General features: G+C 48.1%; 1 protein-coding gene across 3 annotated transcripts in view; it reads left to right on the top strand.

Annotated features, from left to right (window-relative positions):
* Brd1 (bromodomain containing 1) overlaps positions 1–15,502 on the top strand; it is a 50,062-nt gene that overhangs the window by 7,964 nt on the left and 26,596 nt on the right. For all 3 annotated transcript variants that reach the window (XR_003845455.1, XM_029547894.1, XM_021216382.1), the window contains exons 3-6: positions 8,435–8,591; positions 13,465–13,596; positions 14,015–14,143; positions 14,576–14,888. Coding sequence is in view for 2 of the 3 variants with exons in the window: in XM_029547894.1 (XP_029403754.1) it covers positions 8,435–8,591; positions 13,465–13,596; positions 14,015–14,143; positions 14,576–14,888 (731 nt within the window). In the remaining variant the exon portion in view is untranslated. The remainder of the gene's footprint in view (positions 1–8,434; positions 8,592–13,464; positions 13,597–14,014; positions 14,144–14,575; positions 14,889–15,502) is intronic.

The following is a 15,502-nucleotide window of genomic DNA, read 5'->3' as shown; positions in this document are numbered from 1 at the left end:
GTGTGTGTGTGTGTGTGTGTTTGTTTGTTTTTTTGTGGCAGGGTTTTCCTGTAAGGTATGGTCCTGGCTGTCCTAGAACTCACTCTATAGACTAGGCTGGCCTTGAACTTGACATCTGCCTGTTCCTGCTTCCCAAAGGTGTGCACCACCAATATCCTGCCTATGCTTTTTTTCCCTAAGAAAAATATTTTGCCGCTTGCTTGTCTGTGCTCTTCTGTTACCCTGCTCATGCACCTCATTCTGTGTAGCAGGAGGATAGAGAAGCAGCAGGTAAAGGGCTGCCTCCCCTGAAGCATCAGTCTTGGTAACTTCCCTGCCATGTGAGGCTGAATTTATCTCCAGCACAGTGGCTGCTGGTGTGTGCGCAGCTATGCCTGCCCAGATCTGGACTTGACTCAGACCGCCTCTGTGCACTTGGAGAGTTGGTGTGCAGTTTATTCAGTACAAGTAGTGTTTTGGTGCTGGGTTAGCAGTGAGACTGAGGTGCCTTCTATTTGCTGTTTACACTGCCAGTCCTTGATCTGGCTCTGGGAAAAGACCAAGTGGTGGGTGATGCACTTCATCAGGTAGACTAGGGTTTGCTTTTGCATATACTATTCAGGCTTGGATTTTGTGCACACACACCCTCCTCCATGCTTCTGCCGGTTAACTGGATAGCCAGTTTTGATTTGACTTGTCAGCTTCTTTCTCTCTCTCTCTCTCTCTCTCTCTCTCTCTCTCTCTCTCTCTCTCTTAATGGCATAGCTGTTTATTTATTTTAAGTTTTAGAGAAATGTTTTTTTCTCTTGTGTGGTCCTGACTGTACTAGAACTTGTTCTGTAAATCCTGCTGGCCCCCAACTCAAAGATCTGTCTTTTCCTTCCAAGTGTTGGGATCAAGGACGTATACAAACACACCTGATTTTTCTCCCTCCTCCTCCCTCCCCCCTCCGCCCCTTTACCCAAGTCTGTCTGTCTATCTACATTTTTGAGACAGGGTCTCACTGCGTGACCTTGGCTGACCTGGAGCTTGCTATGTAGACTCTACAGCTTCAGACTCCCCTGTGCCTCTGCCTCCTGAGTGCTGGGCTGGGACTGAAGGTGTGTCAGCAGCGTGCCTGGCTTAGTTACCAGTTTTGCAAACAGTACATGTAAACTATTGTATATAATTTGAATTTTGCTCTTTCTGGGCTAGTGGTATGTGTCCCCCTCCCTGGGGATGCTGACACTGCACTGCTGCGAGCCACAGCCTCAGTGAGCGAGTGGCACAGGATGCACAGCCAGTGAGCGAGAGGCACAGAGTATGGCTGAGCACTTGGAGGGGAGCTGTGCTGCTTAACTGGGGTGTTGGGCAGCATGGCTGCTTTGACTTGTGTGAGCTGATCAGCCTGTAGCTGCCTCCTGTCAGAGAGCGTCTGTATTGATAAACATTTCCATCTGCCACGGTTGGCGCCATCCCTTCCAAGTGGAAGCCCTGCCCCTGCATGTCCTGGGAGCAGTGTAGGGAGGGCTTGCTGTGGTGCCAGGGCCTTGGAAAGCAGGCAGATGCATCTACTGTAGTGATGCTGGGGAAGAAACATTTGAACAACCAACTGAAAAGTACAAAATGACACACTCTGGTGTGGAAGGCAGAGCCCATCTGACAGCTGGTCTGAGATGAGTGGGTCCACCTGCTCACTGAGTGTCCTTAGGAAGCTGGGTCAATCATACTGAGCTGAAATCGTTGTCTACTGACTCTTCCCGCCGTCTGGACACCTTCCGGACACCTTCCCCTAGTAGACTGTTGTCCCTGGGCACAGCAGACAGGGCATCTCCAGTATGGCTGATTTCCTCTTTTTGTTTTTAAAGATTTATTTTTATTTTATGTATATGAGCACACTGTAGCTGTACAGATGGTTGTGAGCCTTCATGTGGTTGTTGGTTGTTGGGAATTGAATTTAGGACCTATGCTTGTTCCAGTCAACCCATCTTGCTCCAGTCAACCCTGCTTGCTCCGTCCCAAAGATTTATTATAAATAAGCACACTGTAGCTGTCTTCAGATGCACCAGAAGAGGGCGTCAGATCTCATTACACATGGTTGTGAGTCACCATGTGGTTGCTGGGATTTGAACTCAGGACCTTCTGAGGAGCAGTTAGTGCTCTTACCCGCTGGGTTACTTTGGAGTAGGTAGTAGACCCTTCCTTCATTCCTGGGGCAGGCTGTTCCTGGGTCTCTGCTGCTGTGAGTCAGCCCACTTGAAGCTAACAGTGGGCCGGCGTGGTGCCAAGCTGCCCAGTGTTTCTTCTGTGGGACTCGAGGTCAGTAGGACTCTCAAGTTTGGTCTTGATTTTTTTTTTTTTTTTTTTTTTTTAGTGATAAATTTTCAAAATGAACAAAAGACCACATTAGAAAAAAAGGACTGCATTACCTGGTCATGTGCCCTTGGGGCATGGGTTCTCAGTTATCCTTTGCCGTGGGGAGGGGCACTTGGCATGTCCTGTCCTGTCCTGTCCTGTCCGTGCCCTGTCCGTGCCCACCTTCTAGAGGTGTTCTTGGTGCCTGGTTGTTGCTCCATACCCTGTGACTCGAGCTCCATGCCCCAACTAACCCAGCCTGCCTCACACACTCCTTGGGCCCTCTGAGTCTGAGGAAGACCATTCTGATGCTCTGCTCCGAGAGGCCAGAGGGCCTAGACGTAGGCAGACCCGCCACTGGCAGGGCACGGATTGGGTGTTACTTCTGCTGACACCATGTCAGCCGCTGCTCTGACTGCTCTGCAGCTTCCCTGGGTTTGGATGCTTGTCTGTCTATCTGTCTGTCTGTCTGGTGTGTTTCCTTCAGGCTCGTCCAAGTTAACCATCCTCATATCATGGTGACCCTCAACCATAAATTATTTTTGTTAGGAATCTTGGAGATAGAGGTTGACAGAGGGCTCATGCCCTACAGGTGGGGACCACTGGTCTACAGTAGCGCTGGTCTTTTTGTTTGTCTGAGGCGGTCTGTGTTGATCAGGCTGACCAGGAACTACCTGCCTTTGCCTCCTAACTGTTGGGATTAAAGGTGTGTGCCACTGTTCCTATGTTTCTGAGGTTGGTGTTTCCTGGTGGCTAGTTTGACATTTTTGTCAAGACTTGAAAACAAGTGTAGATTGAGGATTGTTTGTGCCTGGCCAGTCTTTCCTATGGTGATTAGCATCAGTTTCCTCAGTGTTCGTCCTTGGTCCCTGGGCTTTTGTCCTTCCGAGTTTGTGCTGGTTTGTCCATTGCTTGAGGAGGCTGGGAAGTTACCCAGCACATAGGACCTGGGCACTGTGAGGCGAGGAGGCCTGGCGTGTCAGAGAGGAGCCGTTTCTCATGCACTTATAATACAGTTGGCCTGTCACCTCTGAGATCTTGGCCCTGCTTATTTTCTGTGGCAAATGTCATCTTTTTTTTTTTTTTTTTTTTCGAGACAAGGTTTCTCTGTATAGGTCTGGCTGTCCTGGAACTCATTTTGTAGACCAGCTGGCCTCAAACTCTGCCTGCCTCTGCCTCCCGAGTGCTGGGATTAAAGGCACGCGCCACCACGCCCGGCGGCACATGTCTTATAAGCAGCCGAAGAAGGTGCCAACTTGCCAGCTCTCTTTGCCACTAACAATCCCAGGTTTCACATGGCCATCTGTTGACCAGAGAGTTGGGTGTATGGTCTGTGTCTAGAGGTAAATTATAGACTTTTGAGTCCTTGGAGGCAAAAAACCTAGGCTTTAAAATGATGATTTATTTTTTTATTTCTTATTTTTTATTTTCATGATGTAATGATGCTATTCATTGATACTGTAAGGTTAGAGACACTTGTCGGCCTGACTATGAGCTGAACATGAGTGGAGTTCATTATAAAGATGTAGGATGTGTAGGAAATGTTGCATCACGAAAGGAGGCTGGTTTGTAGAATTTCACTCTCCAGAGGTGTGGAGCATCTGGAGAGACTTGGTCTGTGCACATGTATGGGTAGCAGTCATGTTCTTTTCTTATTCTTCATGATTGTTGAACAGGGAGCTCTAAGGGAGATCAGAGACTAACGTCGCCCGAGTTACTAAGTACTGCAGTGAGCCAAGCAGTGAGCAAGCCACAGTCCTGAGGCCTGCAGTCTCTGGGTCCATTCTCCTGCTTAGAACAGCATTCACAGCCGGGCATGGTGGCGCACGCCTTTAATCCCAGCACTTGGGAGGCAGAGGCAGGCGGATTTCTGAGTTCGAGGCCAGCCTGGTCTACAGAGTGAGTTCCAGGACAACCAGGGCTACACTGAGAAACCCTGTCTCGAAAAACCAAAAAGAAAAAAGAAAAAGAAAAAAGTACAGAGAACCTATTGGTTCAGCAACTTAACTTCAAAAATTCCTATGACTGCTTAGTCCTTTCTTGCCTGTACCTCCCTCCAGCCCAGCCATGTGACTCTCAATGACTCTGCAGTATATAAAGAACCTTCTCAGAACTGTAGAGTAATACTCATGGAGTGAGTGTTGGTCGATCCTTTTCTGTGTAGCGTGTCCCCAGAGGTCAGAGTTTCTTTTCCATGTTTCCTGCAGGCGGCTTTGGGGGCCTGGGATTTGTTTGTTAGGGTGGTGTGTGGGAGCCTGAGAGCCTGTTCCTCCTCTAGTGCTGGTGGTTCCTGCTGTGTAGATCTGCTGGCTCCCAGCCCCACAGTTACTTACCTCATGTGTTCTTGGTCTGCTTCCACAGAACTGCCGAGCATAGAGTAACTCATAGCACTATGGGCTTTTTACTGACTGTCCCATGACTGCATGGTTGTCCCCTTGACATCAGTGTTCTGTGGGAATTCTGGTAGGGATGACCACTTGCCACTCACATAGGTTTTTTTTTTTCTTTTTTTGAGATAGGGTTTCTTCATAGGTTTGGCTGGAAATTACCAGACTGCCTTGCCTCTGCCTCCCTAGTACTGGGATTAAGGTTTATACCACCACACCTGCTAATATGAGAGAGTTAACTGGTGAGGCCCTGTCTCAACAATAACCGCAACTCCACCCACCCCACTTTCCAAAATGTACCCCTTCCCATCCCCCGATAAAATTAGCCTTTTTGTGACTTTGTTAGGATACAGGATTTTTGTTTTTATATATTATATGTAAAATTTATAAATTTTGGGTTATCTTTGTAGACAGTATCTGTGCACATGGCAGTTTTGTTGGGCTTTTCTGCTTTTTCCGCTTTTTAACTCAAACTCAAACCTGCCTATTGAGCTGCCCAGAAGGGAATTGACTGACGCTATGCAGTGTACTGTGCTGTATGTAGGAATTTGTTTTTTTTTGGTTTTTTTTTTTTTTTTTGGTTTTTCGAGACAGGGTTTCTCTGTGTAGCCCTGGCTGTCCTGCAACTCACTTTGTAGACCAGGCTGGCCTTGAACTCAGAAATCTGCCTGCCTCTGCCTCCCGAGTGCTGGGATTAGAGGCGTGCACCACCATGCCCAGCTGGGGAGAATTCTTAACAATCAGTAATATTGAATTCATAATGGAGTCACTGGTTTTGTTAAAAGACCAGTCCGTGGGGGAGTGTTAGTATTGGACTGAGATGGAGTTGGCCCTGTTTTTCTTGCTGTTCTTTACTTTTACTTTTTAAGACAGTTTCTCTGTGCAGCTTAGGTGGCCTCAACGTCACTGTCCTCTGCCTGAGACTCTGAAGTGCTGGGTGACAGGTATGTGCTGCCATGCCCAGCTTTCTTCCTACTGTCGGAGGTGCTAGAAATCCTGGCCATATGTATAACTAGACTATAAAAGCGGCTTGTTGTGGTGTAGTGTATGTGCAAAGCTACAAGTTGGCTGTAAGCAGTGACTTGCACTTTAGACCTAGGGTTTTTCTCGCTAAAGGTGGGTAAAACCTTAGTATGCTAGAGGTTAGAAGGACCTGACAGTGTGAGCCACTTGCCACCCTCACTTTGTAAACACGACTTCACACTTTTTAGCAAAATGGTCCAGTTAATTTTTCTCTTGTATTTTTGTTTTTATTAGCTGTATTTAGGAAGGCTTGAGAAACTTGTGAGTGTATTCTTGCCAACATTTAAAAATTTTAAATAGACTATAATATTAAGAAATTCAAAGACAGATGTGTGGTTACTAAGTTACAGTGGAACAATTGTAGTGTTGTTTGTGTCAGATGAGCCCTTGCTTGTTGCATGGCTAGGGCTGAAAGTGGTCTGGCTCCTGTAGGGCTTGCTTCATGGACTTTTCCTCTCTGTAATCTTGGTTTATTTGTGCCTTTGACATAATACCCATATCAGATTTTAATAACTACATATAAAAGGTTGGGTAGTTTATAAAGGAATTTTTTTTTAATTCACAATTTGGGGAGCTGAGAGCACAAGATTGGGCATCACATCAGCTTATTCTGTGGCTGAATGAGTGGGGCAGTGGCTTTGTGGCAGGAGCGTGTGTGGGACGTAGAAATGATGTAGTGAGATAGGACTCCAGAGCACAGGGAGTGAGTGGCCTTCCTGGTCTTCTGCTGGGCCCCTTATCACTCCAGGGGTCTGCGACATTAGAGTAGCGTCTCTGCTTCCTTCTAGAGGTCCATTTTGGTCATGTCTACTTCCAGGTTCCTGTGTGCGTGGATCTCAGGTCTGGCTGTGTTGGTTGCCTGTCAGTGGTAGTTTGGACTGTTCTTGCTGTGGTTTCTGCATTGATGAGTGTGGGATGAACTGGTTGGACATGCTTGCTTTTGGCTGGTCTGCTTCTGGGAACCTACAGTATTAGTGCCTGTTGTCCACCTTTCTCCATGGTGTGCAGTTGCTCGCCAGTGGGGAGTCAGACTCTGCATGTGTAGTGTTTGGATACATACCTGTAAAGACAGGGTTTCTCTATGTAGCCCTGGCTGTCCTGGAACTCACTTTGTAGACCATGCTGGCCTCAAACTCAGCAATCCTCCTGCTTCTGCCTCAAGTGCTAGGATTAAAGGCATGCACCACCACCGCCCAGCCAGAGGACATATTTGAGATGTTTTTTTTTTTTTATAAGTCTGTTTACAACTTGCAAGCTATTCACAATTTCCCAAGTTCTTGCACTGTGAAAGGTGTGGAGCTAATATGAAATTGGAATCTTTATTAAAGCAATTGCTAACTAACCATTATTATTTTTTTGACTTTTAAATTGTTAAAAAAAAATCTTGTATCTGGCTGGGTGTGGTGGTGCACACTGTTAATCTTAGCACGGGGGTGGGGGTGGGGGCGCAGAGGCAGAACTCTGAGCTCATGACTAGCCTGGTCTATAAAGCTAGTTCCTAGACAGCCATGGCTCCATTACATAGAGAAACTCTGTCTTGAAAAAACAAACAAAAGAGGTACTGCCTCTGAAGGTTAAAATAGCCATCAGTGTAGTGTTGAACATCTGTTTGCTGTACAGAAGTGGTGAAAACACAAACTGCACCAACACTGTAGCTGGGACGTGGCCAGGCCTCCTGCCCGCCCCATGGACAGTTTCCTGTGGGACTTTGGTCCATCCTCAGGTGTTGTGGTTGCCTTCTGTTGCAGCCCGGTGCCCTGCCTTTTGATGGGTTTGTCGTTGGAGATAATGCTTCGTGGTCTTGGTGTTTGCCCACCACATTGAACATGCAGAGCCACAGAGGGCAATGCATCATCCAGCAGAGCTCAGCCAGGAGGCTTGACCAGCTCGAGGTTTGCAGCATTCTCAAGGGCAAGCAAGCCCTGGCAGGGCTGGGCCTCCAGCTGATGCCGGTGATCTTGATTGCTCCGTGAAATCTACATTTGCGTTCTTTTTTTTTTTTTTTTTAAATGAACTTAGAAAAGTTTAAAGCCTGTTGTGAAATTTTGATGTGTGGTACAATGAAGGAACACCTTCTTGTAGCCTTTTGTAGTTTTGTTCTTTTGAAATTGTGGGATTTGTTGGAGTTTGTCTTTCAGTGTCTTTGTGAGGCCCACCAAGCTCTTCTTCGGAGGGAGGGAGGCTGTGGTATAAAGCAGCCGCACAGGAGCTCTCTGGCCAGCATTCACAGCACTGGCAGGCCTTGTGCAGAGGTTTGTACAGCTTGGCAGGCTAGTTCCCAAAGGATGCTGTTTCTCAGAGGGTGATTGCCGTTTACTAAGAGCAGACTATGTTCCCAGCCTCATCAGTGGGTGGGCTGCTCTGCTTCGAGAGTTTCTTCAAGGTTGAGTGTGACCAGCGCTGGTGGTGCCACCTGTGACCTCAGAGTCCAGCCGGCAGCATCTCAGCTGACAGTGATCAATAGCGGTCACTGTGTGTGTAGATAGGAGCAAAGTGGTTAAAGTTTTGTTCAACTGTGTTTCCTTTAGTCGTTTAACCTGGGAACTGTTTTGGAGGATGAAATCTTTAGTTAGTTGAACTGTTTTCAGGGACAGGCTCAGGGAGAGAACTGCAGAGTTATTGAAGGTGACAGTGTCCGGTCTAGTTTTCTAAATGCAAACACTTTTTAATATCCTTTTCGCAGCTAAACTCTCAGTTTTTCCATGTTTTAGATTAAATAGGATTGCGAATCAGGTGGCCATTCAGCGGAAGAAGCAGTTTGTGGAGCGAGCCCACAGCTACTGGTTGCTCAAAAGGCTGTCTAGGAATGGTGCTCCCCTGTTGCGGCGGCTCCAGTCCAGCCTGCAGTCCCAGAGAAACACGCAGCAGGTATGTGTGCACGCTCTTCTGCCTTTCGGTTACATGGGCTGCCCCCCAAGGCTGGCTGTGGTGCTGACCCTGACCCCCGGGCCTTGAACTCTACTAAACTGCAGGTTATTCGGGTGGCTCCTGTACCCTCAAGGTTTGCTGTGACTTCGGGGTTGAGTTGTGCTTACTTCTTTCCTCTGACAAGAGTCTGCGCTGTGCCCTGTCCTCTGTCAGTTCCAGGGAAGGAAGGGAATGCTCAGAACCTGGCTCAACTTCAGCTGCATGCATAGTCGACATAGCAGGGAGGCCTAAGGAAGTATATGCAGTTCCTCTACACATTGCCCCAAAATAGGTGTCTGGTTCCAGTGGGAGGAGCTACTCATTTCGTCTGTAAAATAGCAACCAACTTTAATGGAAGTTTAAGTCTGTAGAATCCTGTTGCGTCCCTATGGCTGTCACAGGCATGGCTGTCACAGGTATGGCTGTGGAATGAGCTTAGGGTTCTTATCCTGTATCATGGCTGTCAGATGAGCAGTGAGTGGTACTAGAGCCCTGTTGGGTGGATTAGACACCTGTGTCTGCAGGTTACCAAGGGTGGCTCTGCTGGGAGTAACAACTTGCTGGACTCGGCGTCTGATCTGAAGGGAAGGGGCCTCCCCAGTGTTGGATCTTCTCTGTTGACGTCTGTAAGCCAACGTTGTCTATTCACTGAGGACACATCCCTCCTTGGAGGCTAGTGGAGTGTTTTAGTTAGGGTTTCCTTCCATTGCTGAGAAGAGAGCAACACAGTGAAGACAACTCTTAAAAGTGACGACATTTAATTGGGCTGACTTTACAGGTTTTGAAGTTTAGTCTATTATCATCATGGCAGGAAGCATGAGAGTGTCCAGGCAGACACAGTGCTGGAGAAGGAACCAAGAATTCTACTTCTTGATCCAAAGGCAGTTAGGAGAAGACTACTTATCTTTCAGGCAGCTAAGAGTTGGGTCTCAAAGCCCACCTTCACGGTGACATACTTCTCCAAAAAAGGACACACTTCCTAATAGTGCCACTCCCTGGGCTAAGTGTATTCAAATCACTACATGGGGTATAAGAAGCAGCCCCGCCCTCTGAGGAGTGAAGTGTCTAGAACTGTAGAGGCTGTTGTGGTTGTTGAGGGAATCAACCATGTTCTTTACATCACACGCGGTGAGATGCTGCTGTTCTCCCTGCTGCCCTTAACTTTTGGAGCACAGCCCCATCATGGGTTCCCAGAATGGTTGCTTGTCCCGGGTACCAGAGGAGAAAAAGGGTTTAGGTCAAGAGGGTCTTAGAGATGTTGGTCATGAAGTGGGGAAGTGTTTGGTAACCCTGGGCACTGGTAGGAATGATGCTTTTGTTCATTGCTTATGTGATGGTAGGTAGCAATGTTGGAAAGAGAAGATACGGAGAGAAAAGTGGAGAATCCAGACCACATGTATTGTCTTGGACTTGAGGAGACTCTCTTAATAAGCTGGGGTGTGAGCCGCCGAGGGAATATTTTGGTAGATTGTCAGTAAAAGTGGAATGCCATTAGTACAGTGATGGGGCATTCAGCTGTTGGCTTCCTCTCCTCTGCATATGCAGGAGCTAGAACAAAGGCATGAGATGCCAAGTGGCCCTGTGGGTAGCTGCCCTCGAGTGATGGAGCAGGGAGGAAGGAGAGGGTACAACAGGAAGAAAGATAGGAAGAAGGAAGGGTGATAAGATAAGCGGCAAGAAGAGCACCCTTGGTGTTAGGTTAGAAGGACCGTGTATTCCCAAAGAGCTGCCCAGGGCTGCACTTGGGTAGGCTCTTCCTGTTACAGGGCAGGCCCGGGAGGGAGGACACCGGATTGTGAGGTTGCAAGCCCTGTGTTGTGCTGTTCTGGGCAGGATCATTCTAGAATTGCCTAAAAGGGAAGTAGAAGGCTTTGTCCATGGCAGAGAGGTCTGTTCTGCTGTGGTAGACTAGGCAGGACATGAAGTTGAAGATTGTAAACTGTACTCACATTGTCTTAGTGAGGCTTGCTGTCATGGCCCTGACCTTGCTGTTGGACTAACTAAGCATGCACTCATCTCAGCCACGATGAGTTGTTGGATGAGAGATATTTGGATGCTAGAATTTGACCTAACTTTGGCTTTGGTTGTCTCTGCTCAGCCCAGCTTTGGGGGGAGGCTGTGAGGTTTCTCTTCTGTGACTGACCTTGTGGAGGATGAGGCGTCGGGAGGGTGGGACAGGATGAGCTGCTCTGAGAAGACATCACTGAGGTTGGTGATGCTGTACCAGAGTCTTTCACTGTGGTGGTTAGAGAGGCTTTCCAGCTGTGTGTTTTGGGTCTCTGTAGGCCCTAATCTTGTAGGAAGGCAGACATGTTTTCTTGTGCCATCTGCTGAGGTGGTGCTATCAGAGGAGATGGGTTGGTGTGGCTTCTTAGATTTGGTCAAACAGTTTGCAATGTGCAAGTCCCCATTCATTCTGCCTTTTGTTTCCTGTTTTCCTTCTCCTCTAGTTCTGGGCCTTGGTTTCTACCCTTTATTCATAGAATCCTGGAAATCTGGGATCTGACATGGCTGAGCCTAGATGCCCTTAGGGTCATAGTTAAAGCATTTAGGAGCCATTGCTGCTGATCTGCCGTGTGTTTCACAGATAGCCTGACCGGTCCTCCCAGTACAGGGGGCCTTGGCCTTGGCCTGACTACTGAACTGGTCCTTGTTACAGCATTGGGTTTTGCTATCCTCCTTTATCCCAGTATCTAGATCTTACTGTGTGTTAGGAATGGAAACACTGAATGCACATATTTCTTCTTGGGAGTGGGTGACTACTTCTGAGCTTCCCCTTCTCAGAAGTCTATTCCTGGGAAGAATTCCAGCATTGATTTCTGTGTAGCAAAGTAGACTGCTTCAGAGTCATACCGGGACACCTGGTTTATAGATGGGATGATTTGGGTAGATTTGTGTACAGGGTCCTTTCTTCATGAGCCTGTAGCATGTTGGAGTGCAGACAGTGGCTCAGTTTCCCTATGACCTTTTAAAGATGAAAACCAGGCCATGAGCAAACCACTGAGCTTTGCCTATCCCTAAACATACAAGCACAGGCCTGTTGGTAACCTACCCAGAATGTTCTTGTGGTTACTCAAAAGTCTGTTTCTAAGTAACAGGAAGCTGTCCAGATGATGCTAGGGTATTTGGTTTCTTTTTTCTTCTTTGTTTATTTTGAGATAGGGTTGACCTGGATCTTGCTATATATGCTGGCTTTGAACTCACAGAACTCAGTCTCTACCTCCCAAGAGTTGCAATTAGAGGTGCAGTGTTTCTGAACTCCCCTTTCCATGTATTTGCTCCCTTTGCCTATATGTGATGAGGTACACCGTGTATTACAGTGGGTGCTGAAGTGTGTGCATCAAGACAGACCATCCTGTGCTGGAGTTTTCATACCATGAAGAGTGGCTGTTCATACAGTTGGGTTGGTGACACTTTGCCCTGAGACCTTCCATCCTTGACCATTGTGCTGGTAGCTTGGGTTGCAGTCTCTGCTGTGGTGTCACTGGGCCATGAGAGGCAAAGCTGTCCAGAGAGAAGGGTTTCCTGTCCGTGTTGTGCAGCTGCAAGGCAACATTTTGCTTGTGGTTGGCAGATGTGGATATTTATTTAGGTTACTGTCTAGCAGTAGTACAGAAGGACAAACTTTTGGGTAGGCCAGTTTCCATCCCTTTATCTTAGGGACAGGCAGGACATATGTGAGGAAGTAACCCCATAACTTTTCCACAGAGTAGAGAGGTGATAGCATTGGATAATGACTTGTATTGGATGAGAACTCAGGTCTTGGACAGGTTCACTCTGGGGAGGCAGAAAGTATGGGGTGGCAGGAAAGGAGATCTGGGTTGGGGGAGCAGAGCTCTGGGGAATGTGGTTGGATAAGGTGCATGGAGTACTGAGAGGATGTGGCATGTTGAATTTCTTGGAAAGTGACTGGAAACCCTGGTCCTTTGTAGATAGGGCTCTGGTCTTGTTTGTAGATAGGGCTCTGGTCTTTTTTTTTTTTTTTTTTTTGGTTTTTCGAGACAGGGTTTCTCTGTATAGCTCTGGCTGTCCTGGAACTCACTTTGTAGACCAGACTGGCTTCGAACTCAGAAGTCTGCCTGCCTCTGCCTCCCGAGTGCTAGGAATAAAGGCGTGCACCACCACGCCCTGCAGGGCTCTGGTCTTGTTTGGTTGCTATCTAGGCATGTGTGTTCTCCCTGTGTAGTAGCTCTTGTCCCTGTACATGTGTGAAGTAGTAAGAGTACCTTTTTAGTCTTGAGGGGCTTACTAGGCTTCTGGCCTCTTCTGCTTAGAACTCTGAGCAGCTCAAGGATCCACCTCCCTGTGGCGCTGCAGAGCCAGGCTGCTTTCCTGCTACTGTCTGTCTCTTGGCTTCCTAGTGCTACACTTCCACTTTGATGGCTAGGGTAGAGAAGGGCTGGTGCAGGATGCTGACCAAGTGCTATTTGGTATACTCCCCGAGAAGGCAGCTGTGACTGGCAACTGCAGTGCCCACGTTAGTCTCTATGGGGTCAGAACTGATTTCTACACCTTCCCTGCCACGCCTAGAACTGGACCCGTGTAATATTCCACTGCCAGTTAAGACAGCTTAGCTTTGTACCTCTTGTATACCTCCTTTCTCATACTTGTTCCGCCATTCCTACCTCCAGGAGTCAAGCCAAGACCCTGTTGTGTCTACTAGACCTTCCTGTTCCATTGTCAAAGCACATTTATAGGGACTGGGTACATTTATAGAGACTAGGTCCCAGGTCCTGTTATCCTTTTAGTCTCACCTAATGGATGAGCTTGTTAGACCCCTGGCAGGAAGAACTTCAGGGTGTGACTGATGGAAAGTTTTCTCTAATTTTCTCAGAGAGAAAACGATGAAGAGATGAAAGCTGCCAAAGAGAAGCTAAAGTACTGGCAGCGGCTGCGACATGACCTAGAGCGTGCACGCCTGCTAATCGAGCTGCTGCGCAAGCGGGAGAAACTCAAGCGAGAGCAGGTGAGGAGGGAGTCCTTGGGTTCTGCCACCCTCTTGGCTGTCTCTGGATGGACGTCTTGCTGCTGTCACGGAGTGCTCTGGAGTAGCCCCTGTGTACCTGCTGACTTAGTGCTGGCCCCACCCTGTAGCATATTATATCCCTACCTTATAGTTGGTCCTGTGGTACCTCTGTGTTGTCCTTTTCGGGTAGCCACCCCGGAGTGTACAGGGCCTTACAGGAGGCCCCTGCCTTGGAAGAAGTACATGTCCTTGCACAGAGAGGCAGCTTTGTGGTGGGGTGGCACCTGGCACGTAGGCGCTCTGTGCTGCTGGTCGGAGTGGTGCTTCTGTGATTGCACAGTCAGTACGTGGAGGTGTGGTGATCTACAAGAGAGGTGTCCCTACATCCCCTAGAGACAGTGTATGCTGTTGTTGCCAGGTGAAGGTGGAGCAGATGGCCATGGAGCTCCGGCTGACACCGCTGACTGTGCTGCTCCGCTCAGTCCTGGAGCAGCTACAGGAGAAGGACCCTGCAAAGATCTTTGCCCAGCCCGTGAGTCTCAAGGAGGTGCGTGCCACTGAGGCTCACTGTTGTGTCTCCTGTGAATGATCTCTACTGCTGCTCCGTTAGGAAGCAGGGGCCTGGGGAGAGGGTGCCTGCATTCTTAATTCTCATTATTATTTAATATTTAATGAATTCTTAGTGAATAGTATTTTAATTATAAAAGATTGTACCTCATTGTAAAGCACTGAAAGTACCTAGGTGAACATTTCTACCTAGACCTTAGCTGTTGGTGATGACAGCCCCTTTGGTGCCCCGTCTGTGGTACTTTTAGTTGAAGTAGGTTGGGAAGGTCTCTGCAATGATTGGGCTTATTGTGTATTGGCTTAGTGTTGTTATATGAAATTAGTCTCAGGTGTGGTTGATTTTATAGACAGCATGAAATAAGTTTTGATCTGTCTTTGGTTTGTAAATGTTTATTTTCCTTCCTAAAATTAGGTACCAGATTATTTGGATCACATTAAACACCCCATGGACTTTGCTACAATGAGGAAACGGCTAGAAGCGCAAGGGTATAAAAACCTCCATGCGTTTGAGGAGGATTTTAATCTCATTGTAGATAACTGCATGAAGTACAATGCCAAGGACACCGTGTTTTATAGAGCTGCAGTGAGGCTGCGTGACCAGGGAGGGGTTGTCCTGAGGCAGGCCCGGAGAGAGGTGGAGAGCATTGGCCTGGAAGAGGCCTCGGGAATGCACCTGCCTGAGCGACCCATCGCAGCCCCTCGACGGCCCTTCTCCTGGGAAGAGGGTAAGAACTGTATCTAGGAGGACGGCAGATGCTTTTCCTCTCAGACTGCACTCACTAAGACTCCAGTATGTGGGCCGAGTGAGTGCTCCTGAGGTGCATTCACCTTGTATACGCAGCACGTGGTCCTCGCCACATTTTTACATACCCACTGCGAGAAACACATATCTAGGTGCTGAAGGCCCCGAAGACACCATAGTTGAGGATTCATCCCCGAAGGGTCTGGCCTTGCTTCTGAGGAGGTCGTGCATTGAGAAGGCAGCTGTTTATTAGTCGTCACATTTTAGCTGAGAAACAGAAGCAGGAGCTAACGTTGGCTGTGCCTCTGATCCTCTCTCGGGGATGCTTGCAGGATGCATTGAGGGCTCAGCCTTAGCCTGCTTCTAGGATGTGGCCTAACCCTTGTAATCCTACAGGGCAAGCTTGTTCTCTGGGCCCCACCATGCACATGCTGTGTGCTCCTCATTCATTTCTTCCAAGTAAGGAGTCGTTTTTAAAGATAAGGTCTTAGTGGATAGCCTTGGCTGGCCTGGAACTCAAAATGTGGATCAGGCTAGCTTGGAATTGACTGAAGTCTACCTGATTCTGCCTCCTGAGTGTTGTGTTTAAAGATGTGC

Source organism: Mus pahari, chromosome 17 (genome assembly GCF_900095145.1).
Source record: "Mus pahari chromosome 17, PAHARI_EIJ_v1.1, whole genome shotgun sequence".
Lineage (NCBI taxonomy): Eukaryota > Metazoa > Chordata > Mammalia > Rodentia > Muridae > Mus > Mus pahari.
This window is presented reverse-complemented; position numbering and strand designations above follow the sequence as displayed.